General features: G+C 42.6%; 1 protein-coding gene across 1 annotated transcript in view; it reads right to left on the bottom strand.

Moving 5' to 3' along the window:
• Positions 1-672: 672 nt before the first annotated feature.
• Positions 673-27,608, bottom strand: part of LOC122802617 (ornithine transcarbamylase, mitochondrial-like) — a 479,979-nt gene continuing 453,043 nt past the window's right edge. Inside the window, exon 10 of the mRNA XM_044072308.1 lies at positions 673-1,046. Coding sequence (XP_043928243.1) covers positions 987-1,046 — 60 coding nt within the window. The 3' untranslated portion in view covers positions 673-986. The remainder of the gene's footprint in view (positions 1,047-27,608) is intronic.

Here is a 27,608-nt window from a genome sequence, read left to right as displayed (position 1 = left end):
ATCAGGGACCTGGGGACCCAGGTTGACAGTGGCCTTTCTTTTGACACTCACATTGCTAAAGTGGTTAGAAAGACCTTCTACATTGCCCACCTGATCATGAAGGGATTCACATCCAGATCTAGTGAGGTCATTGTTCCCCTGTACTCTTCACTTATCAGACCAATGATTGAGTACAATGCCCCATTCGGGATGTATCTCACCCGACATCTGGAGAGACCCCAAAAGTTCCTCACCAAAAGGATAAAGGGACTCCAAAATCTGTCATATGCTGCCAGATTGAAGAAACTCCAGCTCTAGTCAGTCGCATACCGTCTGCTCAGAGGTGACATGTGCCTGACATACAAGGCCATGTCCAACCCGGAATTAATGGACATGCTCCACCTCAAAAAATCCAAATCCACCAAAACCACTAGAGCAAGCGACTTAAACCTTAGCACGGATATAAATAGGACGTGCTGGAGGGATAGATTTATCACTCAGAGACTCCCTATGCTGTGGAATAAAATCCCGGTCCATGTGAGGCAGAGCACCTCGCTGGCTCTGTTCAAGAGAAATCTTGACCTGTGGATGGGAGATCGTAGGTTTACCCTGGGAATCATCTCTGTGTCACTGCTGGACAGAGGCACAACAAACTAATGGGCACAGTATTTTTTCATATAAGGGGTGGCGTAAGCCACAAAAATTTGGGCTAGGCTTATAAATGCCTTAGGGCAGATAGCCTAGTATAAACCTATGAACCTATGAACCTATAACTGAAAACTAATAATCATAATTCAGTTTTTGAAAAGATAAACTTTCAGAAGTAATAAACATCATCACAATATCTCATGTTAAAAAACAAATAATGCATCCAAAATTCTGTATATAAAATTGTATTTAAAATTTCCGCTGTATATTCAAGGAGTTTACATAAAACATTTACAATAAAATGTATTTTAGAATTGTACTGTAACATAAAGAGTACAAACACAGCTAATTTAATAATTTTAAAATATGGGTTTCTTAAGCAGTGGTGAGTATTCTGTTAATACCGAAACCATGATTGCCTGAAAAGAAAAGAAAACATGAAAATTAAAACTTCAGCACAGCTCAGTATTTGCTGTCAACACACTTGTTCTTAACACCAACACAGGAGAAGTTAAAATATTTATAATTCAAATAAGACAAAACATTAAAGGAAAGACTTCTACTAAAATAATTACTTCTAAGAATGTACATCATCACAGAGACAGTCCTATCACTAGATTTTGTTTTCAAAAATAATTTAAGAGTATGTGCATTAGTCACCATATGACTTTGCAGCATATCAGGGTACCCACAATGCCTTTCAAAAGAGCACAGATCTGGTATATCAAACATGTTAGAAAACAAAAAAAGTTACATGTGCATAAATCTATTGGAATAAATAATGTATGGATGCTCACTACAACTTTGGTTATACTACCACCCTGCACCAGTTTGCTGAACCTCCAGCTGCCCCCCCCCCCCCATTAATCACCCTTCCTTCCCCAAAGACAAATTTGTTTCATCCATCCATTTTCCTGTAAACTAATTTATCCGTTACCTCAGCCTACTACAGGCCAAAGGCATTGAAACCCATTCTGGACAGGGTGATGGTCTATTGCAGTAATCATATACTAACTCACTTATGTGCACACAAACGTACACTACAGGCAATGTATAGAGGACGGAAGAAACCTAAGCATAGACTCAAGAAGGACATGCAGACTCTGCAGAGAATGTACTCCTGCCCAGAATCAAATCAGTAAACCCCCTTGTTATAAGGTGGCAATGCTATTCACTGTGCCATCCATCCCACTTTTATTTTGTTCCTTAAAAGCAGGAATATGGATTGAGTATGTACCTGCTATCATATGCAGGTCTAAGAGGTCCTGTCTGTGACAACTACTAACACAAAGTAGATAATAATCATACCTGCAACAATCAGTAAACACAAAAGTTCCACTTCTACAGGGAAAAATCTTAAAATCTGTAGTATTAATTGCAGTAGCATCACTGTGTCACAGTGGTTAAAGTCTCTACTGCTAAGTCACAGAGACCGAGTGTGACACCAGGGAAATACTGCCAGTCCAGCTATCTGGAAGTTTTTAAATAATTATATGTCACTTGAAAATATTAGTGTGAGTTATATAGAAATGTGACACTGCCAGCCCAGCAATCTGAAATTTTGTAAATAATCATATGTCATTTGTGAATATTAATATGATTCATATGTTTGTCTTACAAATGCAAGAGTATTGTATGTTGTGTACTGAGCTTGAAGAATGCAACCACAGTGTACCCTACTGGAAAAGAACAGAAATGTATATAAACTATATACCTGTGCAAATGTATGTTTTAATAGAAGAAGCTGAAACATACAGAGTTAACTTGCAAATGTTCAAGAAAATACGTTGAAAAGTGAAGTGTTTTACGATGGAGTTATCTCAGTTTCAGTGCAGCAAGCAGACACAATGTCTAGAGTTAAAGGTTTTCCTATTGTCTTGAAACAGAAATAATTACTAGGTTTCAAATGTAAAAATGTTTTTATTGCTCTGTGACTTCCTAGCAGCTGCACACTTCTGAAAGATATGTATTTTTGACACAGAGTTGTTAAATTCTAAGTATCTGTTTAACCTGGGAACTGAAGTCAGGTGACAAAGAGTGATGTCATCCAAGCTAACCTAGCCGCAATGTTGATTATTAATTTAAGAACTCTCTCAGAGAAAGACTGTGCATTTGGTATCTTGTTTTGGACCTAGAAACATCCATCATCTGTATTTGCCTTGCTCTGTAGGTAAGTTATTTAGGGCATCATATCTTTTAGATATAGATAGGAATATAGTAAAGATTAATTTAGATGTTGTCTGTATTTCTTTGAGACTGTCCTGCAATGTTGTTTTAAAATATTTCCTGTGATTCTGAACTCTGTATTTACTGTGTTGTTTGAGTATTGTCTTGTTCTTTTATTATTTATTATTAAATATATTTAAACCTTCTATTTTAATTGTGGCTGGTTTGTTTAGAGATATTTAAGCTCTCAGAGTACTTGCATATGTATTTGGTGACACTGTATAGGCTACTCCAATTGTCTTGATCTTGGTCACACTTACCATTTGGATAATAGTAACATTACACAGTAGGATATGGCACCCTTTGTAAAGGCCTTAGAGTAGCTGTTAAGTAGTGGTTGGTGGCAGTGATAACTGTCTTATAGTCTGGACAGAAGGGACCATAGCTAGTAAACCTGTGGTAGTCTTCCCCAGGACTGTCTGTGTGTTTGTATATAAATCAAATCTCAAAGTGTGTGTGTGTGTGTGTGTGTGTGTGTGTGTGTGTGTGTGTGTGTGTGTGTGTGTGTGTGTGTGTGTGTGTGTGTGTCTGTGTCAGCTACTTGGGAAGGGACATGAAGCATTGGTTGGACAGAGAGGGTGCTGGAGATTTTGGCTTGACTACTTGGCTGAGATTTTAACCCTATAGCTGTGCCAGTGGGGAGTCTTATTGGGGATCTGGAGAAAGAGGCAGAAACCAGCCCCAGACTGACTGTGATCTCTTTGTACTCTTAATGGAAATTGTACTTGTCATCCTCCCATTTTGTACATCCCTCACTGTTGCCAGTGGTGAGGATTGAGGCTCCTTGATTACTGGGCCAGTGGGGGGGGGGGGGCATCACATATTAATTGTTTGGCAGTGGTGGGATAGCCACATCACATGTTAACTGTTTGGAAGTGGTGGGGTATATACATCACATATTAATTGGCTTGTATTAGTGTGGATATTGATTTCCTTTAGCCTGTGTACAGTGGTCACTGAAGGTGGTTGTACTCTCAATCAGCAATGCAGTGAACATTCAGAGTTCATATCACAATTGTTTTATTTTTTTTTGTTAGCTTAGTTAGTCAGGGAGAGCAGGCATGCATGTCAGCACAGGAGTATGACAAGCTGACAAGGAGCCAGTTAACTCAGATGTGCCAGGCTACAGGACTGGTGCATGCCAATCTGACTAAAGCAGACTTGATTGCAGCCTTAGTCACATGTGCATTACAGAATAGCCACCAGAGGGACAATCAGACTGGCCGTAGAGATGTACACCTTTCAGAAACTGGACAGCTCAACCTTTCCACAGAGGACTTAAAAATCCATCTGGAGTAAAAAAGAGACTTGAATTGGAGGCCAAGCATTTGAAAATAAAAGCAGCAGAGAGATTGAGACACCTGGAGGCTGAGGAGAATGAGAGGGAGGCAATAAGAAAAGGAGATGTTGACTATTCGCCAGAGTCATGGAGGTAATGGGAAAGGGAGTATCCGAACCCCAGAAGCAACAAAAGTCAGCAAATTTCTTCCACAATTTACAGAGGGAGATAATTTTTGATAGTTTCATTCATATGTTTGAGAGGGTATGTAAACACTAAAATGTTGACAAAGGGCTCTGGGTACGGTTCCTGACCTCCTTACTCCATGGTAAAGTTGTAACTACAGTTTCTAAACTGTTTGATACCGATTGTTTAAATTATAATACAGTCAAATGTGTTTGCTAGAATGTTTTAAGTTAACACCTAAAGCTTATAGGAAAAAGTTTTGTGAGCATAGATGCAAGGCAGATGAAAATGTGTGTGAATATGTTGCTGAACTAAGCACTTATTTTCATAGGTGGGTGAGTGGATGTCAGGTCACCACATCTGAAGGGCCTGCAGACCTTCTGGTGTGGGAAAAAGCCCTTAGAACTTTGCCTGATGACATGAGAATCTGGTTAGCTGATAGACAATGCAATTGGAGAAGAAGGGAGACCTATACCTAGCAAATATGGCATCACTGCACAGGAAAGGGACACCCAGTGCTGCTCATGGGTCTAAGGAAATCCATGGTGGGCAGCCCAGACTGCCCCAACAGACTCGGGCAGTAGGAGGGGTAGCCACTAGTCCAGATACACATCCAGGACCAAGGGTTAAATGTTTTAAATGCAACCAGTGGGGCCATGTAGCATATAGATATCCACGGAGGCAAGGTGGGGAACAAAAGGTGAGAGATTCAGTAAGTGGGAATGACAAAATTCTAGCAGTAAGTTGTCTCGCGACAACAAACATACCAAACTATCACAAGAGATTATATCCTATCTTAGTGAATGGGAAAGAAGCCATGGTTCAGAGAGCCGCAGCCTCAGATCTAACCATTGTGAAGCCTGCAATTGTTACAGAGGAGCAGTACTTGCTTGGGCTGTCTACTCCAGTCAGAGATTTAGGAGGGACCATTCAAAATACCTTTCAGTAGGGTTCACTTTGACTGAGAGGCTGGAAAAGGAAGCCGGCAAGTAGCTGTGTTTGAGGATATCCCTGCAGATGTCCTGATAGGGAATGATTTTGATAATGTAGCACCATGTGTTCATGCAGTTTCATGCAGTCAGGCTTGGAGACAAGGATGTGAGTCTGGTAGTCTGGGGGAGACCCAGACAGACTGCACACTTGCAAACAGAACTCGTGAGGTGGTTACTTCAGGGAGGGAGTTACCCTGCAGCAATGACAGTGAAGGTGAGCCACAGCTGTTTGTGGGTACTGATGTTCCCTTGGACAGAGTGACTGCAGGGCAGCGGTGAGTACCCAGGCTGACAGTGAGACACTGCTGTCAGAGCATACCAGACTTCCTGTAGAAGGGGAGCTGGGAAGGCTTACAAAGAGAGAGTTTAGACAGGCTCAGCTCTCAGACCCCACATTACAAGGCCTGAGGATGGTAGCTAGTGAGGCACCTGATTCTCAAGGGAAGGGGGATCTGTATACTGGGACAAAGGGTTACTGTATAGAGAGTGGACCGCTTAGGGAGGGTTAGAGAGTGAGAGAATACAGCAGTTGGTTGTGCCCAGAGCCTACCATCTGGCACTTCTAGCCATAGCCCATGATATTCCCTTTGCAGGTCATCTGGGCATAAAACATACAAAGAGACATATTAGCAGAACTTTTATTGGCCTGGGATTTTCAGAGATGCAACAGGGTACTGCAGGACCTGTGAGCAGTGACAAAAAGTAGGCAAGGCAGGAGACAAGGTGAAAGTTTCTTTGATGCCTTTGCCTGTGATTGAGGAGCCATTTCAGAGGGTAGCTATGGATATTGTGGGGCCTCTGAGTACCCCAAGTTCCACAGGGAAAACGTATATCCTAGTGTAGTAGATTATGCTACCAGATACCCTCATTGAGGCAGAAAAGGTGGCAAATGTTTTGTTAGAGATTTTCAGCAGGGTAGGTTTCCTAAAGGAAATACTGACTGACAGAGGTGCCAATTTCATGTCAGACCTGCTGGCTTGTCTATGGAAGTACTGTGGGCTGAAGCACCTAAAGACCACTCCCTACCATCTCCAGACTAATGGTCTTGTTGAGAGGTTAAACTCTACTCTCAAGTCCATGCTACAGGCATTTGCTAGCCAGTTCAAGAAGGAGTAGGACAAATATTTGCCCCCCAGGAATCCACAGTTTTTTCACCCTTAGAGTTGTTGTATGGGCATAGGGTGAGGGGACCTCTAGATTTGATTTGAGATAAGTGGAGGGGTGAGTGTGAATCCCACAAAGAGTCTGTTGTGGCATATATCCTAAACCTCAAGACAGGATTCAGGGAACTCATGGGCTTGGCCCAGGAGAACCTGGCAGAAGCACAACAGCAGAAAAAGGTCTGGTATGACAGGAATGCTCGAGCTAGAGAGTATGCTGTAGGACAGCAGGTAATGGTTCTCATTCCTGTCAGACACAACAAGCTGCATGCAGCCTGGGAGGGACCCTGCAATGTGGTATGGAAGGTCAGTGATGTTAACTACATGTTAGAACTGCTAGGCAGGAGGCTGGGGCTCACATTGTACCATGTTAGCAGGATGAAACCTTACCATGACATGGAGGCCATTGTGCTAAGTATTTGCAGTACAAGACAGGAGGAGTCTGAGGGGGACCTATGGCTACAGGGAGCCAGCCTGGAAAATCCCAAATTACTATGGTGGAGTCTAGGGTTGCAGGCATATGATGGCACAGTGCAGCACTGTACTGGTTCAGTAATACCAAGGCAGCTGGAAACTCAAGGCATGGCAGGGGGAAGGTATTCCCAGATGGGATCAAACTTCTCAAGCAACGTTTCTCAAGGGTCACTTGAAAAACTAGCTCGAGTTTTCAGGGAGGAGAGAAATGTGACACCAGGGAAATACTGCCAGTCCAGCTATATGGAATTTTGTAAATTATTATATGTCACTTGAAAATATTAATATGCTTTATATAGAAATGTGACACTGCCAACCCAGCTATCTGGAATTTTGTAAATAATCATATGTCATTTGTGAATATTAATATGACTCATATGCTTGCTTACAAATGTAAGAATATTATATGTTATGTACTGAGCTTCAAAAATGTAACCACAGTGTACTGTACTGGAAAAGAGCCCCTGAAAGCACAGACACTCAGTTAAAATAGCCCTCTCCAAAGCCAAAAACACAGCATCAATGGGACCGGTCAGTGGCCCAGGCTGCATCCAACATGAGCTCAAAGACAAACTAACCCCTCACCTAAACACACTGTTTAAACTTGGCCTCTCCACAGGCTACGTACCCATAGAGTGGAGCACAGCAATGGTTATTCTGCTCCACAAAGGTGGAGCCACAACAGACCCTGGAAGCTATCACCCTATAAGCCTGACTAGCTTGGTCTGCGAGGCTATGGAGCGCATCATCATGGAACTCATTAACAGAGACATTGGAAACTTCCAAACACTGGACCCTACCCAGTTCGGCTTTGTTAAGGGCAGAGCATGCCTCCTAAACCTGGTGGACTTCTTTGAGACAGTTACCAAGGCTATAGATAAGGGAAAGGTGGTCCACACAGCCTACCTAGACCTCGCAAAGGCCTTCAACACCATTCCCCATTCTGGTATTATAGACAAGCTCACCACCCTGAACATAAACTCCTACATCACAAGATGGGTTGCCAACTGGCTCATGGGTTGAACCCACATGGTGAGAGTTGCGGGAGCTAGGTCCGACTCTAAACCGGTTACAAGTGGCATTCCCCAGGGCTCAGTCCTAGGACCCCTCCTGTTCGGCATATACTTCTCAGAGGTACAGGCAAGGACAGGAAGACTATGGCTGACCATGTTCGCAGACAACTACAAACTAGGGGTATAATTGACTCTCCAGCTGACACTGACATCCTCCAAAAGGGTCTCTCTGAGATGGATACCTAGTGTCAAAATCATGGCCTCAAGCTAAATGCCAAAAAGTGCATAGTCATCCCCTTTGGAAAAAACAAAGTACCCACAAACTACCACATTGGTGGTAGTCCCCTAAATACAGAAGACGTAATAAGGGATCTGGGGACTGAAGTAGATAGTAATCTCTCCTTTGATAATCACATTGCCAAAGTGGTTAGAAAATCCTTCTATGTAGCTCACCTAATCACAAAAGGGTTCGCATCCAGATCAAAAGAGGTCATTGTGCACCTCTACTCATCACTCATCAGACCCATCATAGAATACAATGCCCTACTTGGGATGTACCTTACAAGACACCTGCAACACCTGGAAAGACCACAGAAGTACCTCACCAAGATGATCACTGTCCTCAAACATGCCCTATACAGCTCAATTGAAGAAACTACAGCTGTATTCAGTTGCATACTGCCTACTCAGAAGTGATCACTGCCTGACATACAAGGTCATGTCCAACCCAGAATTGATGGACATGCTCCACCTAAAGAAAACCATATCTCCTTGAGCCACACACTCTAGGGATCTAAACCTCACCACAACAATAAATAGGATGTGCTGGAGGGATAGATTTCTGTCCCAGAGACTTCCCATGCTTTGGAACAAGATTCCAATCAACATTAGGCAGAGCTCCTCGCTAACACTCTTCAAAAGAAACCTTGACGAGTGGATGGGAAACAGAAAGTTTACCCCGGGGATCACTTCAGTGGCTCTGCTGGACAGAGGCATAGGGAACTAATCTAAGGGGGTGGCAAAAGCCAACACATTTTGGCTAGGCTTATAAATGCCTTCGGGCAGATAGCCTAGTACCTACCTATGAACCTATGAACCTATAAACTATATAGCTGTGCAAATGTATGTTTTAATAGTAGAAGTGGGAACATAGAGAGTTAACTTGCAAAACTTCAATAAAATAAGTTGAAAAGTAAAGTGTTTTATGATTTTACGATTGTATCTCAGTTTCAGTGCAGCAAGCAAACACAATATCTAGAGCTAGAAGTTTTCCTATTGTCTTGAAACATAAATAATTACTAGGTTTCGAATGTAAAAGTGTTTTTATTGCTCTATGACTTCCTAGCAGCTGCACACTTCTGAGAGAGATGTATCTTGTCTTGCATCTAAAAACATCCATCATCTGCATTTGCCTTGCTCTGTAAGTAAGTTATTTAGAGCATAGTGTATTTTAGATATGAATAGGAATATAGTAAAGATTAGTTTAGATGTTTTCTGCATTTATTTGAGACTGTCCTGCAATGTTGTTTTAAAATATTTCCTGTGATTCTGAACTCTGTATTTACTGTGTTGTTTGACTATTGTCTCATTCTTTTATTATTTATTATTAAATATATTTAAACCTTTTAATTGTGGCTGATTTGTTTAGAAATATTTAAGCTCTTAGCGTACTTGCATAAGTATTTGGTGGCACTGTATAGGCTACTCCAATAGCCTTGCTCTCGGTCACACTTACCAGTTGGATAATAGTAACATTAAACAGTGGGATTAGGTACCCTTTGTAAGGGCCTTAGAGTAGCTGTTAAGTAGTGGTTGGTGGCAGTGATAACTGCCTTATAGTCTGGGCAGAAGGGCCATAGCTAGTAAACCTGTGCCAGCCTTCCCCAGGAGTGTCTGTGTGTTTGTATATAAATCGAATTTCAAAGTGGGTGTGTGTGTGTGTGTGTGTGTGTGTGTGTGTGTGTGTGTGTGTGTGTGTGTGTGTGTGTGTGTGTGTGTGTGTGTGTGTGTGTGTGTGTCAGCTACTTGGGCAGGGACACGAAGCACTGGTTGGACAGAGAGGGTGCTGGAGGTTTTGGCTTGACCACTAGGCTGAGATCTTAAACCTATAGCTGTGCCAGTGAGGAGTCTTATTAGGGATCTGGAGAAAGAGGCAGAAACCAGCCCCAGACTGACTGTGATCTCTGTGTGTTTTTAAGGGAAATTTTATTTTACTGTTTGTGTACTTGTCATCCTCCCATTGTGTACATCCCTCCACTGTTGACAGTGGTGAGGATTGAGGCTCCTTAATTACTGGGCCAGTGCAGGGGTGTCACACTGAGGTTAAATTCTGACCTTTAGAAGGTGTTTGGATACAGTCTGTTCATTCTCTCCATATATGCAATAGTCTTTATTAGTTTTTTAAGTTTCTTAGGGCTGTGAAAGGCTCTAAATTCATCACTTTAGTTAACAGCGAGTGTAATGGCATGGGGTGTGCAGGGGCTTGTATTATGCATAAAACATATTTTGTGCTTTTTTTGTTTCATTAGTACAATTTCTTTCTGAACAGCAAACCTTTGTAGATTTGTGCTTCATGGGCTATGCTTAAGTTTGGATGCATTACTTAGACTTGTTTGGATGGTCACAATACATCAGTGGTCTCCTTTTAACATCTTCATAAGTTCAGTCTTTGTTGCATCTAGATATTTTTATTTTTATTAACTGTGTTTTGCCAAATTAGTTAATCCCACTGGGAAAGAGGGTCCTCAACCTAAGACGCATGTCTTGGCTCCAAATATTTCCTCTGTGTCTCCATCTGGGCTAACAGCAAGTCAAAGCCAACATTTTTCTGGTTATTTTTGCTAAAAGTGTGATCCCCCTGTCTGTTGCTCACTGAGAGATGAGCTTCACCTTCCTCTGCAGATGGTATAAACTCATGCCTAACCACCAACTGTTCAGAAACTACATGATGGGCTAGTTATCAGAACAACGAGGAGATGCCACAGGAGGAGCTTTATCTCAGAGACCTTTAGGGCAAGCAGCACTGCACTTAGCTTCAACTGGTGTATGTTCAGCCTCTTCTCCATGGGAACCACACACTCTGCAGTGTTTGTGTGCTAACACGAGCTCCCCCATGTCCCCTAAAGTGAAGAATCCATTGCCAGAATCCATGATGGGTTCAGTGAAGAATGCAAAGACTCAAGATGTTAGTGGGGGCTATGCCCAGCAATAGGTGTCCAACACCACCAAATAGAAAGTTATGTCTTACCATAACTTGGCATCTGTTTTGTCTATCTTCAGTCTTGCTCATGACAGGGTCTTGGATCTGACCCTTGCATCCAGCTCGGCCAAATTCTGCAGAATTGGATCTGACTCTCAAGCTTCTCCCTATTACCCATAAGGCACTACACCCTCCCAAGCACCTCAGATTGAGTTTCCTGATTCCATACACCCATAAACTGGACTGCCAAAAAGAATGGTAAATGAGGCTCAGACATGAGACCTAAGAGTCCTGTCATGTTCCACAATCCTCTAGAAGAATGAGGCAGGGGGGTGGCCGGATGGGAAAGTGAGGAGGAATGAAGATAGACAACACAGATGCCAAGTTATGGTAAAACAGAACTCTCAAATCTGATGTTGTCTTCTTCATTCCTCCTTATGATAGGGTCAGAGTCCCCAGATATGTGATACCTGGGTGGACCTCATGGAAGGATATGCTGGAGCACCATTGAGCCAAATTAAACAATATCTAACGTATAGTGTGCCACAAAGGTGTGATTGTTAGACCATGTCACTGCTCCACAAATATCATCAATGGAGGTTCTAGATGAGAAGGCAGAAGAAGTAGCCATATCTGTGGTGGAATGTGGCCTAGGAGGTTGAGGTAACTCTAGGCCCTTTTGTGAGTAAATGAAAGAGATACAGACAGTTATTCGTTTAGGTAGAGTGATCATGGAAATTGATTGGGCTAATTTATTAGCTGAGAAGGCTACAAATAGTTGGTCGGACTTTCTGTGTTGTCTAGTTCTGTGCAGATAGAAACATTACTGTCTATGAACATCAAGAAGGTATAGAACATATTCCCCTTTGTTAGAAAAATTTGGAAAGAACACTGTTAAGTGAATGGACTGACTGATATTGTTTACCATAGCTACTTTAGGCATAAAGGATGGACTGGAACGTAGAGAAACCCTGTCCTTATGAAAAATAATGTAAGGAGGTTTGGAAGATAAGGCCTGTAGTTTGGAAATTCTCTTAGCAGAACTAATGGCCACTAAAAATATTGTCTTCCATGACAAAAACCTCATGTTGCAACTGGCAGCTGGTTAAAGGGTCCCTGAGTCAGACCCTGAAGCACTACAGTGAGGTCCCAAGGTGGGGAGTGGTCCTTGATAGGAGGCGTCAACAAAAAAATACCTTTCATAAAAGGTTTGCATAATCTAAAGGTGAACAGGGGAACAAGATTGGCTAGCAGCATGAAAATTGGAGATTGCAGCTAACTGAAGCTTGATGGTAGAGAAGCTAGCTCCTTCCTTAAACAGGGTACTAAGAAAAAGCAGAATATCCGGGACTGGTGCAGAGAAAGGGTTAGTATTCCTATTTGTAGCCCAAACAGCTGGATGGTATAGACCTTCTTAGTAGAAACCTTTTGCAAAGCTAGAATTATGTTACGGATTGGAGAAGCAAGGCAGGACTGTCTTGCTAGGGTTGGAAGTGGAGAAACCAAGTGGTTATATTGAAGGCACAAAGATTCAGGTGCTGTATTCCTGACGGGTGAGACAGGAGGTCCTGTCTTGGCTCCAGTATCCACGGACGATATTTCATATGAGACCAGAGGAAGGGGAGCCAAACCTGACTAGGCCAGAAGGGGGCAATGAGGATGACTGAGCTCTTCAGCCTGCTTGTCTTCTGAAGAAACTTCGGAAATAGTGGGAGAGGTGGGATAAACATACAGGAGACCTGGAGGCCAATTGTGGACCAGTGCGTCCCTCAGAAATTCTCCCTGGAGAAGGGATGAGAGCGAAGAACTTGCTACATTTGTTGTTGAGGGGAGAGACAAAAAGGTCACAGGAAGGTTGACCCCAGCGACTGAAGATCATGTTCGCCACCGACTGATTCAAAGACCACTCATGCAGAATCAGGATTGATCTGTTGAGTTTGCCTGCCAAGTTGTTGGCTTTCCCTGGAATGAGCATTGCAACTAGAAGGTGGTCTGAAGGGATCACCCATTCCCACACCTTTATAGCCTCCCTGCACAAGGTGTATGAACAGGTTCCTCCTTGCTTGTTGATGTATCAGACTGCAGACATATTTTTGGTGTGAACTGCAATAATCCCCAAGGGGAGAGCATCCTGAAAGGCTTGCAGCATTAAGGAGAACTGCTCTCATCTCTAGAACATTGATATGCAACCTGGTCTCATCTTTCCATTGTAATGCCCCCCACCCAAAGTGGGAGATGTCTGTGGTCACTGTGGCTATTGGAGGGGCGGGTTAAAAAGGTCTGCCTAGAATGAAGTTGTCCAACTGAATCCACCAGCTGATGTGTCATTTGCAAATTGGAGTCAAGCTGATTGGAATGGATAGTGGCTGATAGAGAATGACCATTGCACTGCCAGTGTTCATTGAAGAATCCGCATGAAGAACCTTGCTAGAGGAACTAACAAAATTGCTGCTGACATGGATCCTAAGACTTAGAAGACTAGCTGTGAAGGGGGGGACTCATGGGATAACAAATCCTGGACTTGATTCCTCAGTGTTGTTATGCGGTGCAAGGGAAGGGAAGCTATTTGATCCTCCATGTTCATCTGTGTTCCTATGAATTCTAGATTATGCACAGGAGTCACATTGGATTTGTTTAGATTTATAGTGATGCCCAGGAAGTGTGAAAGTTGGATTAAGTAATCTCTGGCTTGGATAAACTGATGCTTCGTGGGGTGGTAAGGAGCCAATCGTCTAAGTATGGAAACATCTGGAATCCTTTGAGTCTCATGTGAGCTGTTATGACCACCATGCATTTGGTGAACACCTAGGGGGCTGTTGTGAGCCCAAAGGGCAGTGCCCTGAACTGAAAATGACTAACTGTCAGCCAAATGCACAGGTATCTCCTGGAGCACCTGTCTATTTTGATGTGATAGTATGCATCCTTGAGATCTATTGAGCACATCCAATTGTCCTTGCAGAACAATGGCAAAATGGACTGAACCATAACCATTTGGAACCTCACCTTCTTTACGCAACAATTCAACTTGTTTAGATCCAGAATGGGTCTTAGGTGCTCTGTCTTTTTTGGCACCAAAAAGAAGCGGGAGTAGGTTTTGAATCCTCTTTGTCCGGTTGGGACCTCTTGGATTACTCTTTTTTGCAACAGTTATATTATCTCCTGTGCTGCCTGCTCCCTCTGATTGGGTGGCATATCAGGGAGTTTCTTGTTGATGTTTGGAGGGAGAAGAAAAAGGAACTGTATAGCCTCTGGATATTATGCTTAGCACCCAGGGATTTTGAGTCAAATAGGTCCAGGTTTTTGAGTGCAAAGCGAGTCGACCCCCGACTGCTTCAATAGATGGACAGTTCGGCAGTGCTTCAGGAGCATTGCTAGGGCTTGTTGGAAAAGGTGTCTCTGAAACCCTGGTTTTGCAGACCCTCTCTGCCTCTAGGTAGGTGCTTAGCATTAAACCCTCCACCTCTTCCTCTAGAGGAGGGTTCCCTGCACAGATCCTGGAAAGGGCCTTGGGACTTACAAAACCACAATTTCATGCATCCGCATTGGTTCCTGGAGAAAGACCTCTGAGGACAGAACATTTAAGGCATCTTTTGTGAATGACAGCTCAAACACTGAAGAGTCATTGTATGGGACATTCACAAAAGATGCCTTAAAGGGCTCCACAAAATCACATAACCTCATCCAGGCATACCTCCTTAGGGATAGTCCTGAACTGGCAGCTCGTGAGGTTCCTTCCATTGCATGGAAAATTAACCTAATTGAGGAATTGGTGAAAGATGATACAGTGGCCAGCTTGGGAGAAAAATTCTTGAATTCTTCCACATGCATGGACACAGAGAGAGAAACTGAAAGCTCCTTGATCAGATTTCTCTGCAGCTAAGTAAGGTGAGCTAGGTAATTTAATAACCTCAGCACACAGGTGGCTGAGGTGTAAACATGCTTTCCAGTCCTGTCAAATGCTCTAGACTCCTTGTTAGGTAGATGGATATTGGCAGTCTCTTCTGCCAGTTCTAGTTTAGTGGCTGCCTCCGCCATGATGGCATCAACTATGGGACCCTTACTCCAATGGTTTCTGTCTGCTGGTGGAACCAGGAACCTATCAGGTGCTTGGGAATGGGCTTGATGGTGTCTGGTTCCTTCCATGCCTGGCGGGAAACCAAATCAATGAGATCGTCTTCCAGGGGGTCACCCAGAATGCAGATGGGCCCACCCCAAACACCTCCAAGAGCAATGACTCCTCAGAAGAAAGAGGTTGGGCTGACCACCCATCTTTCTGCTTCAAGATTTGCAGAATGTCTCCAAAGGAGAAGTCCTTAGGTGGGGATCAGGGGGGGTCCTTCTCCTTATCAAAGTCAGTATCTTCGGTTAATGACTCCAATGGGGAGTCAATGTGCCTCCTTTTGCATATCTTCCTCCAGAGGACTTCCTCAGTGGGGTACTCTGGGTAAATATTTGAAGAATGAGATCCCTCCTGGGCAGGGAGATCCGGGAGGCCACTCAGGATAGGTTGAATTAGGACAGAACGAATGGGATTAGTGCCCAGACCCGAGTGGGATACAGGGGTGGATTGTGGAACATGTGGTAACAGATCTCCAACTCGGGAGAAAACCATCTCCACTACCTGAAAAGCTGACAGACCAGGAGAGATCCTCTCCATCTGCCCTGGAGCCAAAGCCACAGGGGGAAAGCAGCTAGAACTCACAGATCCGTGGCCTCCAGAAGGGATCAGACCCAAACTGTCAAGAGCCAAGGCACCTAAGGGAAGAGATGGCTTTGACAAAGACAGGGCTGATCCCACTCCCCCAGATCCAGCACTGACACCTTGACTCTAAGATCCACTCTGCTCCAAGGGAATAGGAACAGGGATGATCAAAGGTATCATCAGAATTAAGGAAGGATGCTTTCCCTGGATCAAACCCAACACACACTGGAAACCTGAAATATGCAACTCCGAAGCTAAAGGCTTGATTGGAGAAGGAGTCCTGATGGTATGGCCCAGGTAGCTCACGGATTTGATAGGGGACAGAGCCGGGACTACCCCCATCTGGATCTGGGCCTTGAGGAATCTCGCCATCATCCTGTCCTGTCTGCCTTAGACCAGATTCTAGAGGATTTGGAAGAAGCCACTGAGGAAGGTCAGGAGGCCTTGGACTTGAATGAGTAGGTTGGAGACTTGCTGCAAGCTATTGGATCCTGAGCCAATGGATCTGACACCAGAGCTGATGATGGAGAAGGTTGCAAAGGTATGATTTCCCCTGGATCTGAGGATGCTGGTGGATCCAATGGGGTAGACACTTTCTTCACATCTGAGGCAGTCAGATACAAAGTTTTCGTAGACTTGGCCTTCAATTCCAGATGATCTCTCGGGAAAGCAGGGAGAGACCTCCTTTTTGTTTCTTTAGCAGAGGAAGAAGTTGAAGCCAAGGAAGGGGTCTGAGCCTCAGGAGCCGAAGATGGAAGAAGACCCCTTAAGATCAAATTATTATGCCTGTCTGCAAGAGCCCATAGATTGAAAGAAGCACAAATTACAAACTCTGCTTTTAGGTGATCCGCACCTAGACAATACACGTGGTCCTAACGGGCATCCTGATTGGTGATTTTATGCCCACAAGAAGTGCAACATTTGAACCTAGGTGAGAGTTTGTCAGACATGATACAACCACACCAAATCCCATCAAAAAACAACGGACTCTCTAAGAAGAAGAAGCTAAAAGATAACAGACATTTTTAATCTTAAACTAAACTGTAACTTTAACTTTAAACTATAAAAATTTTAACTATCTAATGTTTTTTAAAGAGAAGAAGAGAAAGAAAAAATGCTCACACATACACACACACACACACACACACACACACACACACACACACACACACACACACTAAAAGAAGGGAATACACGAGGATGAGGGAGGATCACGTACAGAACAAAATAATTGTAATAATCACCAGCCTGAAAACGCAGTGAAAACAACCACAGCTTGAGAGCACAGAGATCTGCGTCTGGATGCTGAAGTGGTAAATGAGATCTGGGGTGCTTGGGTGGATGTAGTGCATTAGGGGTAAGATGGAGGAGCTCAAGAGTTGCATCCAGGTCTGGAGAATGTGGCTGAGCCAGATCTGAGGGTCAGATCTGAGACCCTATTGTGAGGAGGAATGAAGAAGATAAATAACATCAGCTACATCCATAAATACATAAAGACTCTGGAGTCCATGATATCACACAGCACAATGCAACACTGTCACTCTCAAGTGTGCAAACAGCACCACAAAGATTACGAGAGCCATCATACCCATGTGATGCAACAGAGGTGGGCTCTGCATTGCTCCATCACCCAGTCAGTAACACCAAGACAATACAAAGAAGTGTGCTCACCTCAACTACAAAGGTAGTCTTCTGACCAAGAGTCAGATAGAACTTGCATCAGTTAATGGCGACTCCCAATGAAGGCAGCTTAGGAAGCACCCACTGCAGGGATGTTTTTAGGTAGTATTTTTATAGGCCTACAAACAGCAATCCTTTCAATTACAGGAAAACATAGCTTCTACTCTTGCAATGATGATCACCATGACCAATACATCAGTAAAGACTCCAGTTGCTGAATAATGGCCAAATGGCAACAGTTTCTACGGGACATAATGCCAATGTAGAGCAAACTGGCGGAATTTCTCATGTGGCCCTCAAACAGTGATGTGACAAAAAGCATCCATCATGTACTGTAACATCATTCAGCAACCTACAGAAGCAAGGAAATGAGCCCTTACTTTCTGACCAACAGAAACTGAAAGTATTAGATGTAGGGTTGAAGCTGCTGTGATCTACCATGGGACATAAATCATCTATCTTTGTAAGGATCACAAAGACACAAAACCCCTGTGTCTGATCTGAAAAAGGGCAACATCTCTGAGCAGCAGGATTTTTGCCTTCCCCAAGAGCTTTTGATGAGGTGGACTGGTGCATAAGAGGAGTTCTTTCTAGGAAAGGACAGAATCTGCACAAAGTTAGAGCAGGCAGTGTGGATGCCCACTCTGGAAACTGTAGACACAAACTACTAAACTCTTAATAAGACTATTAATTTATTTATTTATCCTTTGTTAACCAGGTTAGTATCACTAGGCTAGTAGCCTCTTTTCAGAAGAGCCCCAATGTAGTATTTACTTTACTACAGGACATTTGACCAGGGCATCAGGGAACTTGTACTCTTTTTGATAGGTGCCATGGGATCTTTTACATCCACCAGAGCTACCCTCAACTCAAACAGATGGTGACTCAGTTTAATGTCTCATCCAAAGGAGTGCAACACCCCCCCTTGTGCTTCACTACAGTGTCACCAATTTATACACCTGCTGTAGGAATAGAATCCACAGCCTTCTACACCAAAGGTGAATGTGCTACCTGTTGTGCCTCTGACACTGCTAGACTCAAGGGAGGTTCTTAAGATTTGCCAGAGCTTTTTCAGCAGACAAATTGGAACTTATTCAAGTCCAGTGACTAGCAGAAGGCCCTAAGCCCCAATGTATCACAGCAGTACACATACCTGAAAAGAGCTTTAGTCTCCTTTTCAGGTAACAGTGAGGCAATTACACTGTCTAGGACCTATGGGGCCAGAGAAGACCAGGCAAGAGTAAGAGGAGGTGTACCCATTCAGGTGGGGCTTACAGAGAACATCTGCCAAAGATTAGTTCAAGCTGCTTCATGAGAACAACTGAACCACTTAAAACTCTGGATCATCTGATGGAGAAGTGGAGGGAGAGGTGAACACACTACCCTTGTCTATCACTGAGAAATTGGATCCTTGATCCACTGACTCCTTATAGTAACCCATGCTACTGCGAATATGTGACTGATGTGTAGCTGGCATTACATTAACAGAACTAGCATGTGATCAAACACTACTCAAAGACAGTAAAGAGGAGAGAGAGAGACGCCTCCATTGAGGCCAAGGCTGGCATCAGCTCATAATCCTTAAGGGGCAATCCTGCACCAGAATCAAGCTCTCATCAGACATAACACATTTTCAAGAATAATAAGTTTTGAGTTGCAGAGTCCTGGCCCCAGATGATGCTATAGACCCTCTTCTACCAGGACCAGCCAGCCAAGGTGGTCATGGGGGAGGGTGGAGGACAGAAGTCTTCTGCCCTGAGTTCTACTGATCCATGATTGGGAATTGGGCAGATCCAGGTCCCCAGGAAGACACTGATGAAAGCGTGCCTCCTCAGTTTCTCCTCAAGTTCCATGAAAATGCAGGACACACAAGCACATGAGCCTTCACTAGCTCAGGGCAAACTCAGAGAGGAGTTCTTGGTTATCTGAAAAAGGGGCAACATCTCTTACCTCTAAGACAGCTACACCCTAACCTGAGTGTCTCTCTCCCTGGGGCCATATTATGGCCAGTACCAGAGATTGCATAGTGGATCTTCCTACAGTCTCCTTATGAGAAGCTCTAAATGGTTTCCATAGTGTTTTTTTTTTTTAATCAAGGTACGATAAAGGCTAATTTCTGCATACAAGATTATCAAGACTGAACGACTGCTGACTCCTGTGGCACTTCTTAAAGTTGTGCCCCACCCTAACACAATAAAGGCAGTGGTAGTGTCCTATTTTAAAGCTATGCACACACTTTGTTTTTACTAGGCATGCAAATACAGAGAACTTCGCCAGTGGTGACAAAGACTGTGACTCAAATAATGTAAGTAGCAAAAAAAAAAAAAGAGTTGAACTGGCAGACTTGCAGGCAAGAATACTTTTATATCTGGCTCTAAATCACAGTGTACATTGGTACTGATATAAGGACTTTCCAAAGAATGGGTTCATCTAACTTTTTGCCAGATTTTGCTCTCCCATCTCCATTTCTTTCATATTATGAGTCCCAGATCTTGAGTACACTGGACTAGTGAATGGGCTGGTGGGCCAGGGCTGTATTCTCAGATGAAGCCATGGATAGAATGGGTGATGGTGATATCTTAGTGATTCACTGTCACTTTCAGGTTATGTGAAGTCTCTATCTGTAAAATTAATAAGAAGTCTGGAATATTTTTGTACCAACATGCTTTCAACTATATATCTGGAGTCAGGGCCATGAAGAATCTTGCCTTTAGAAGGCCACACAGAGTCATGTAATAGCTTCTTATGAAAACAGGACAGTTTGAGCCAGTGTACATGAATATCTCTATATGGTGGCCATGCTGATCCTGTCAAAAAGAACATCTGACTTTGTAAAAAAAAAAAAAAAAAACTTTAGATACAGTGATTGAAACTTATTCATCTCCATATAATTTGGGAAGTCTGGGAGAAAAGACAAAAAAGTTTTTCAATGCCTGGAAGTGAGTCACCTGAGACAAGTAAATAACTGATTTTAGAAATAAGTGCCTTCTGGACTTGCTGACAAAGAAATCAGCTTTAGGATTTTCTCTAATGCAGCATAAAATACAAATAAGGGCACTTCAGGCAGTGTAAATGGTATTCTTTATCAAAGGCTGTAAGTGAGGAGTAAACTATGTCACGGGGGGGGGGTCGCATACACTGTTGATTAGTCATTTGGTCAACAGACTCCTGTACGTGGCTGTTTAATTGTTAACTTCTTTTCTAATGTTTCTAATGTAGAAAGCAGAAAGTTAGAATTTGGAAGGTAAGGGTGTGATTCTGATGTCAAAAGTTTCAGCTTTATCAAAGGTTTTGGCATTGAGGGATGTGTTAGGATTAGAGTAAGGTCTAGTTAAGGGGACGATTTTAGTGTTCCACATGTGTTTCTGCGTATGCTATACCTTCAAGTCTCTTTTGCAGTGGTAGTGTTACAGAAAGGATTTTTGTAAGGTAATGTGTAGGGTTAGGGGCAGGATTAGGGTTGGGGTTAGTACTCGTTAGTTACTAATGCTTCATAAACCTAACACTACACCCTACACCTTACCTTACAAAACCTCTTTTTGTAATACCACCACTATTCATACAAATTTAGTCTGACTGTAGTGACAGGGTTTTGGGTCATGGATTGCAACAGGACACTGCTTGCTTCCCTTTACAATCGTATGTTCCCTGTTTTGGGTTATCAGTAAGATGGTTTATCAAAATGCAAATATCCATCAGCTTGCTTCTGATGTTTTTATATTTTGATGAATTGTATACTTGTCATAACATCCCCCTCACCCCAGTATTCATTCAAATTTTAAGAAAATGTCATGTATAGTCAGGTAGTCTAAATCATATCTCATCATCCTAAAGGTCTATTAAAGGAAAGGTCCTCTGATGGTAAACTGGCAAATAAGGAAGACATAATTCATTATCTACTATAGGGAGGATGTCAAAGTCCCAGCCTCGCTATAAATGGCAGATCCCCAGATATGCTATGCAAGATGTGTAGCTTTAAAACTAAGGAGTGGATATTTAGGACAATTATGGAAGGATCAGGATGTCACAAGACAATCTGATAAAAGTCACAGCTGATACTCTGCTGCTCTACTGTATATGACAAAGGAGTTTAACAGTTGCAGAGATGAGAAAGCTACATGCAGTCACCAGCATTATGTAAAATATCTCCAATGTTCTTGTGCTGTAAAATAACAGTGGGATACAGACCTAAGCACAAATATACAAGCCTGATGTGTAAGAGAGCTGTATCCAGTTAGGGCCAAAGACAAGAAAAGATGAAACAGAACTGACCTTGCTGAAATGCAAGTATTTGGACTTGGGCATCAAAGCAAATGATATGTCAGGATCCAAAAGTTAAACTGCTTTCATGGACAGTAAACAAAGAGAAGAGTGCCAGTGTAACAACAAACAGTGCCAGGCTGTAGAGACGGGCTCACACATATCTAAAGGGCAAGTGGAAGGTGTAGGCAGCAACTGGCAAGAATAATAAAGGAATCCAGTAGGGGCTAAGTGCAAACTGCAAGGGACCACAGGGGTGGAGGATCATTTCAGCAACAGGCAGGACATGATACAGATAGAAGCACAAGTAGAGAATGCATAAAGGATGGCAGCAGCAGCAGAAGATACAGCCAGTCCAGCCGGCCCAAAGTGTTGTCAACAGGAGCAGAAGCCAAAAAGGCATGAGCCAAGAAGAAGGAAGGTGAGCTCAGGATTATAAGGACACCTAACATAGGAGAAAAGAGACACGCAGCGAGGGAACAGGTGGGCATTCAAGTCAAGAGAAAACAAGAAATGCAGTATGTTTATGTACAAACAGGGAAACCTATTATGAGGAAGCTTTATGTGGGAGCAGATGGTGCACTGACTGTGCAAGTAGTGAGCAGAAACTGGGACTCAAAGTGGCTTATAAGAGATACAGCAGGATAAGAGAAAGAACATATAAGGGCCACAAACAAGATGATAAAGACCAGTAGACAGGGGAGGGGTTAGCTCGGGCACTGCATAAATGGCAGACTATGCTCATCAACCCATTTGTGGGACTCCATCTTGTTCAAGACACTAAACGCTGTTAAAACAAACACAACTTGAAGAAAATAAGTATACAGTGGGACAAAAAGGTACAATGTGCAAAGTAGGGTATAGGAAAGAGTGCACCCATTCCTTGAAATATATGTATCTCTGACAATTTTCAAGGTTATTTTTTTAATCCCTCATATCTCAATCTCTACCAGTTACTTAATCAGTCCATTCTTTTTCCAAGGCAAGATCCTTATGGACCATTTTTCCCTGTGGCGACAGCAAGATGAAATGAAAATGTAAGCTGTCTTCCTTGCAGCACGGATCAGGTTTTGTGTATATACATCCTACTGTCCTCATCTTCAAAATCTCAGCTAACTGTCAAGGGGCAATAAAGGCTATGATCCATTCTCCCACATCCCCCAGCTGCCCTTCCTTTTTTTTTAATACATCATTTCCATCCTAAAGCATACTCAGATCATGTGTCCACTATTAATCCATCTCTTAAATCATCCCATACTTTATAACAGTGTATAGTGCCATGATATTAATCATCAATAGTCATTCCATTACTTTTATTGTTCTTCTGTTCCATAACTTCATCCATATAAAACCCTCATTCTTTTTTACTCATTCCATATTGTTTATACACTTGCCCTCTCCCAGATTATCTTTGCCCCTGCTCAATCAATCACATCTACTTTCTACTTCACCTCTCACCAGCATCCTAATTAGAAGTGCACCCTCAACAAACAGCCTTTTCTTTACTACTGCCATCGTATGGTCAATAAAACACACTAAACACAAATGACACTCAGTATTACATATCATAGTTTCTCATTTTTAATGTACTTTCATTTTTCTACTCATATGCATTCAGTGTAACATATTCCATTCTTTCAGATAATTTATTCTTCTTGAGTTTCAGTTTCTATTCATTTCTCACCAACCTTACTGAAATCTCATTTGTCTTTCTATAAACCTAATCATCTAACTCGCTCTGTCTTCCCTTATTACAACCAGCTTTTGCGATTATCCTCACAAATATATGTACCAAGATGCCATTGTTATAACTTGCATCATTTGTATCATCAAGCAACTTACTTGCAACTTTTTCAAATTTAAATTTATTGTCATATTACTGTGAAGCAAGACAAATAAATAATTTAATTTTCACTATTTCCAGATTAAATTTTTTTAAATAATCTTTCTTAATTATTCAACCATTTCAGTCTAAAAAATAATATGTCCTATTACCAATCAACCACTGCCACCCAGGGTGAAGGATGAGGTGATACCACTGTCACCCAGGTGGAAGGAGGAGGTTATACCACTGTCTCTACAATAGGTGAAGTAATAACACGAAAGTGCACCCAGTTCTGTTTTGATGATTAATCCAATGCAACCTTGCAACAACATATAGAAAACATATGTATAATGCATTAAAAAATGAAAAATATTTACTATGGTTTGTATGTGTACCTATGCCATTTTTGAAAACATTACAGTTTAATAAAGGTGTTTCAAAAAACAAATGAGAATATGAAACAGATGGTATGGAGTACTCTCTCAGTGAAAAAGAGTTGGGGCTGGTTCACATGTTCTGGGGCTACATATGGTTGAAGAGGGAATGAACCAAATCTGTTAGACTAACCAAGTGAAAAAGTGAGAGCTATGATTGCTGGACTGAAGTATAAACCAGGCCAGAATAAAACAGAGTATAAAACCATACATTCTAAAAATGTCCAGGAAGGTCAAAAGCCATAATGCAAAGAAATGGAAGGGGAGAAGGAAGGACTTCAACTGAACATTGCAAGAAGGATATTTATAAAATATTTTATTTATTTATTTATTTAAATTGGTTGACCAGGAGTATCCAACTGGACGTAGGTCCATTTTTAGTGGAGGCCCGGGGATATAAAGAAATCAGGAACAGAAAGGGAGTTTGCTTGATAAAAATCTAACAAGAATCACACAAAGGATGTCACATTTTTGGTAGCATCACTGCTTACTTATTGTATAGTTCAGATATTCTGTCATATTCTGTGTGAATTCCACATGCAATGTGCACTTCCAGTTTACAATGAACTATTTTCATATTCCAATGTTCTCTTACTTTTATACACATGAAATATATCATCGAACTAAACATTCATTGTTGACAGACATTAACCATCAGTTGCTATTATAGGTATCACAAGGTTTGTTAACTTCACCATTGTTGACAACAATGCCTGTAATTCAGTCTTATATATTCCCTTGTGTATTGATGTCTGCATGATGTTTATAACAACTTTACCAACTACTAACAATTTACATTTACTGGGCAATTCCTTACCCTAATGACACCATCTTTATGTCCAAAAGTAATCCATTACTTTTCTCAGAGTCATCACTAAGATGTATGTCTCTTACTTCATTCATCATCTGTTTTACTACAAATAATTTGGTGGTCTTCCTTGTTTTCCACAGCTTAGTAATAGCCTTTTTTACTACAATCATCATTAATGTGGGCAAGGTGGACACTTGCCAAGACTTATACTTCTCAGGCCAATTTAGTAGGAACATCCTTTTAGTACAGATACTTCCCTTACTGATCATGTCAAACCAATTCCCTCAACTCTTAGGTTCATAGGTTCATAGGTTCATACTAGGCTATCTGCCCTGGGGCAATTATAAGCCTAGCCCGATTCTGTATGGCTTACGCCACCCCTTGATTTGAGTATACTGTGCCCTTTTTAAGGTTTAGTTTACTGTGCCTCTGTCTAATAGTGACACGGGAGTAATCCCTGGGACAAACCTACGATCCCCCATCCACCTATTGAGATTCTTCTTGAGGAGATTCAGTGAGGTGCTCTGCCTCACATGAACTGGAATTCTAGTCCAGAGCAAAGGGAGCCTCTGGGTTATGAACCTGTCCCTCCAGCAAGTTCTATTTATTTCTGTGCTGAGGTTCAAGTCCCTCGAGCATGTGGCTCTAAGGGATTTAGGTTTACTGAGGTGGAGCATGTCCATTAATTCTGGATTTGACATAGCTTTGTATGTCAGGCATAGATCGCCTCGAAGTAGGCGGTATGCAACTGAGTAGAGCTGGAGTTTTTTTTAACCTATTAGCATATGGCATCTGTTTGAGACCCCTGATCCTCCTGGTGAGATACTTTTGGGGTCTTTCTAATTGCTGCAGGTGTCGGGTAAGGTACATCCCAAAAGGGGCATTGTATTCTATGATGGGCCTGATGAGGGATGAATAAAGGGGCACGATTACCTCTCTTGATCTAGATGTGAAAACCTTCGTGATGAGGTGGACTATGTAGAAGGTCTTTCTAACCACTTTGGCAATGTGGTTTTCAAAGGAGAGACTGCTATTAACTTGGGTCCCAGGTCCCTAATAACTTTCTCTGTACTTAATGGGTTTCCACCTATGTGGTAATTTGTGGGCACATTGTTTTTGCCAAAGGGTATGACTATACATTTTTTGGCATTTAGCTTTAAACCATGGTGCTGGCACCAGTTATCTGTCTCTGTGAGACCTTTTTGAAGGATGTTTGTGTCAGCTGGAAAGTTGATTATGGCACCCAGTTTGCAGTCGTTTGCGAACTTGGTGAGCCATAGTCCTCCCACGTTTGCCTGTACCACGGAAAAGTATATACCGAACAAGAGTGGTCCCAGGACAGAACCCTGTGGGACACCACTTGTGACCGGTTTCGAGTCTGACATGGCTCCAGCAACTCTCACTCTGTGGGTTCTGTCTTTGAGCCAGTTTGCGACCCACCTTGTGACATAGGGGTTTATATTTAAGCTGGATAGCTTATCTATGATGCCCGAGTGGGGTATTGTGTCAAATGCCTTTGCAAGGTTCAGATAGGCTGTGTGGACTACCTTCCCTTCATCTATGGCTTTGGTGACTGTTTTGAAGAAGTCAAACAGGTTCAAAAGGCAGGATCTGCCCTTGACAAAGCGGAACTGGGTAGGATCTAGTGTTTGTAGGTCCCCAATATCTTTGTTTATGAACTCCATGATGATCCTCTCCATAGCCTTGCAGACTAAGCTAGTCAGGCTTATGGGGCGATAGTTTCCAGGGTCCGTAGAGGCTCCACCTTTGTGGAGTGGGACCACTGTTGCTGTACGCCATTCTGTGGGCACATATCCTGTAGTGAGGCTGAGATTGTATAGCTGTTTTATTTGAGGGATTAGTTCCTCTTGGAGTTCATGTAGGACGCAACCTGGGACACCATCTGGTCCCATGGAAGCAGTGTTTTTTGCTTTGGAGAGGGCAGCCTTCACCTGAGCATCAGAGATGTTTGGGAGGCAGCCCTCTGCCGGGATAGATACTTGCTCTTTTGGGGTGGAGAAGTTTGCACTTAACCTGTCTGCCAGATATTGGCGATGTCTGTGGGTTCAGTGTATTTTTTGTCGTTTAGAATCAACTCAGAACAAGTCTGGGAGTTGCATCCCAGGTTCCTAACATAACTGAAAAAAGCCTTATGATTGTCTTTGGTGTCCTGTGCAATTTTTCTCTTGAAGCTGGCCTTGGAGGATTTTATGAGGGATCGTAATTTTTTGCTAGTACTGATCAGAGATGCCTTCCCTATTAGGGATTTTGCTCTATCATGTAGTAGCTTCCTCCTTCTGTTGTACAGTTTATTTATGGCAGGGGTCCACCAGACTGGACGCCTGCCTTTGGATGATTGGGTCTTGGTTTTGTTTGGGATAGCATGATCCATGCATTCCTGGAGATGTCCGTAGAATGCGTTTATATAGGATTCTGCAGTTTGGGATGTAGTTTCCACTGGCCCTGGGGCCTTGAAGAATTTCACTTCGGTTTTGAGAAGTGAGAAGTTCGCTTTTGAGAAGTTTTTCACTGTGGTTTTCTGGGCTGGGGGTGGGGTCGGGATGTGGACATCCAGTGAAATTAATTTATGGTCTGATCTTACCAATGAGGGATATACTTCTGGTGTGGAGCATAGAGTTCCCATGTTGGTAATGATCAGGTCTAGTATGTTGTCCCCTCTTGTGGGAGTGGTGACTAGTTGTTCCATAGCATTTGAGTTTATAATTTCCAGGAACCTTTG

The sequence above is a fragment of the Protopterus annectens genome, chromosome 5.part0 (assembly GCF_019279795.1).
Source record: "Protopterus annectens isolate FY-2018-M chromosome 5.part0, PAN1.0, whole genome shotgun sequence".
Taxonomy (NCBI): domain Eukaryota; kingdom Metazoa; phylum Chordata; order Ceratodontiformes; family Protopteridae; genus Protopterus; species Protopterus annectens.
Note: the sequence above shows the minus strand (reverse complement) of the source record. Positions and strands in the feature narration are given on the sequence as shown.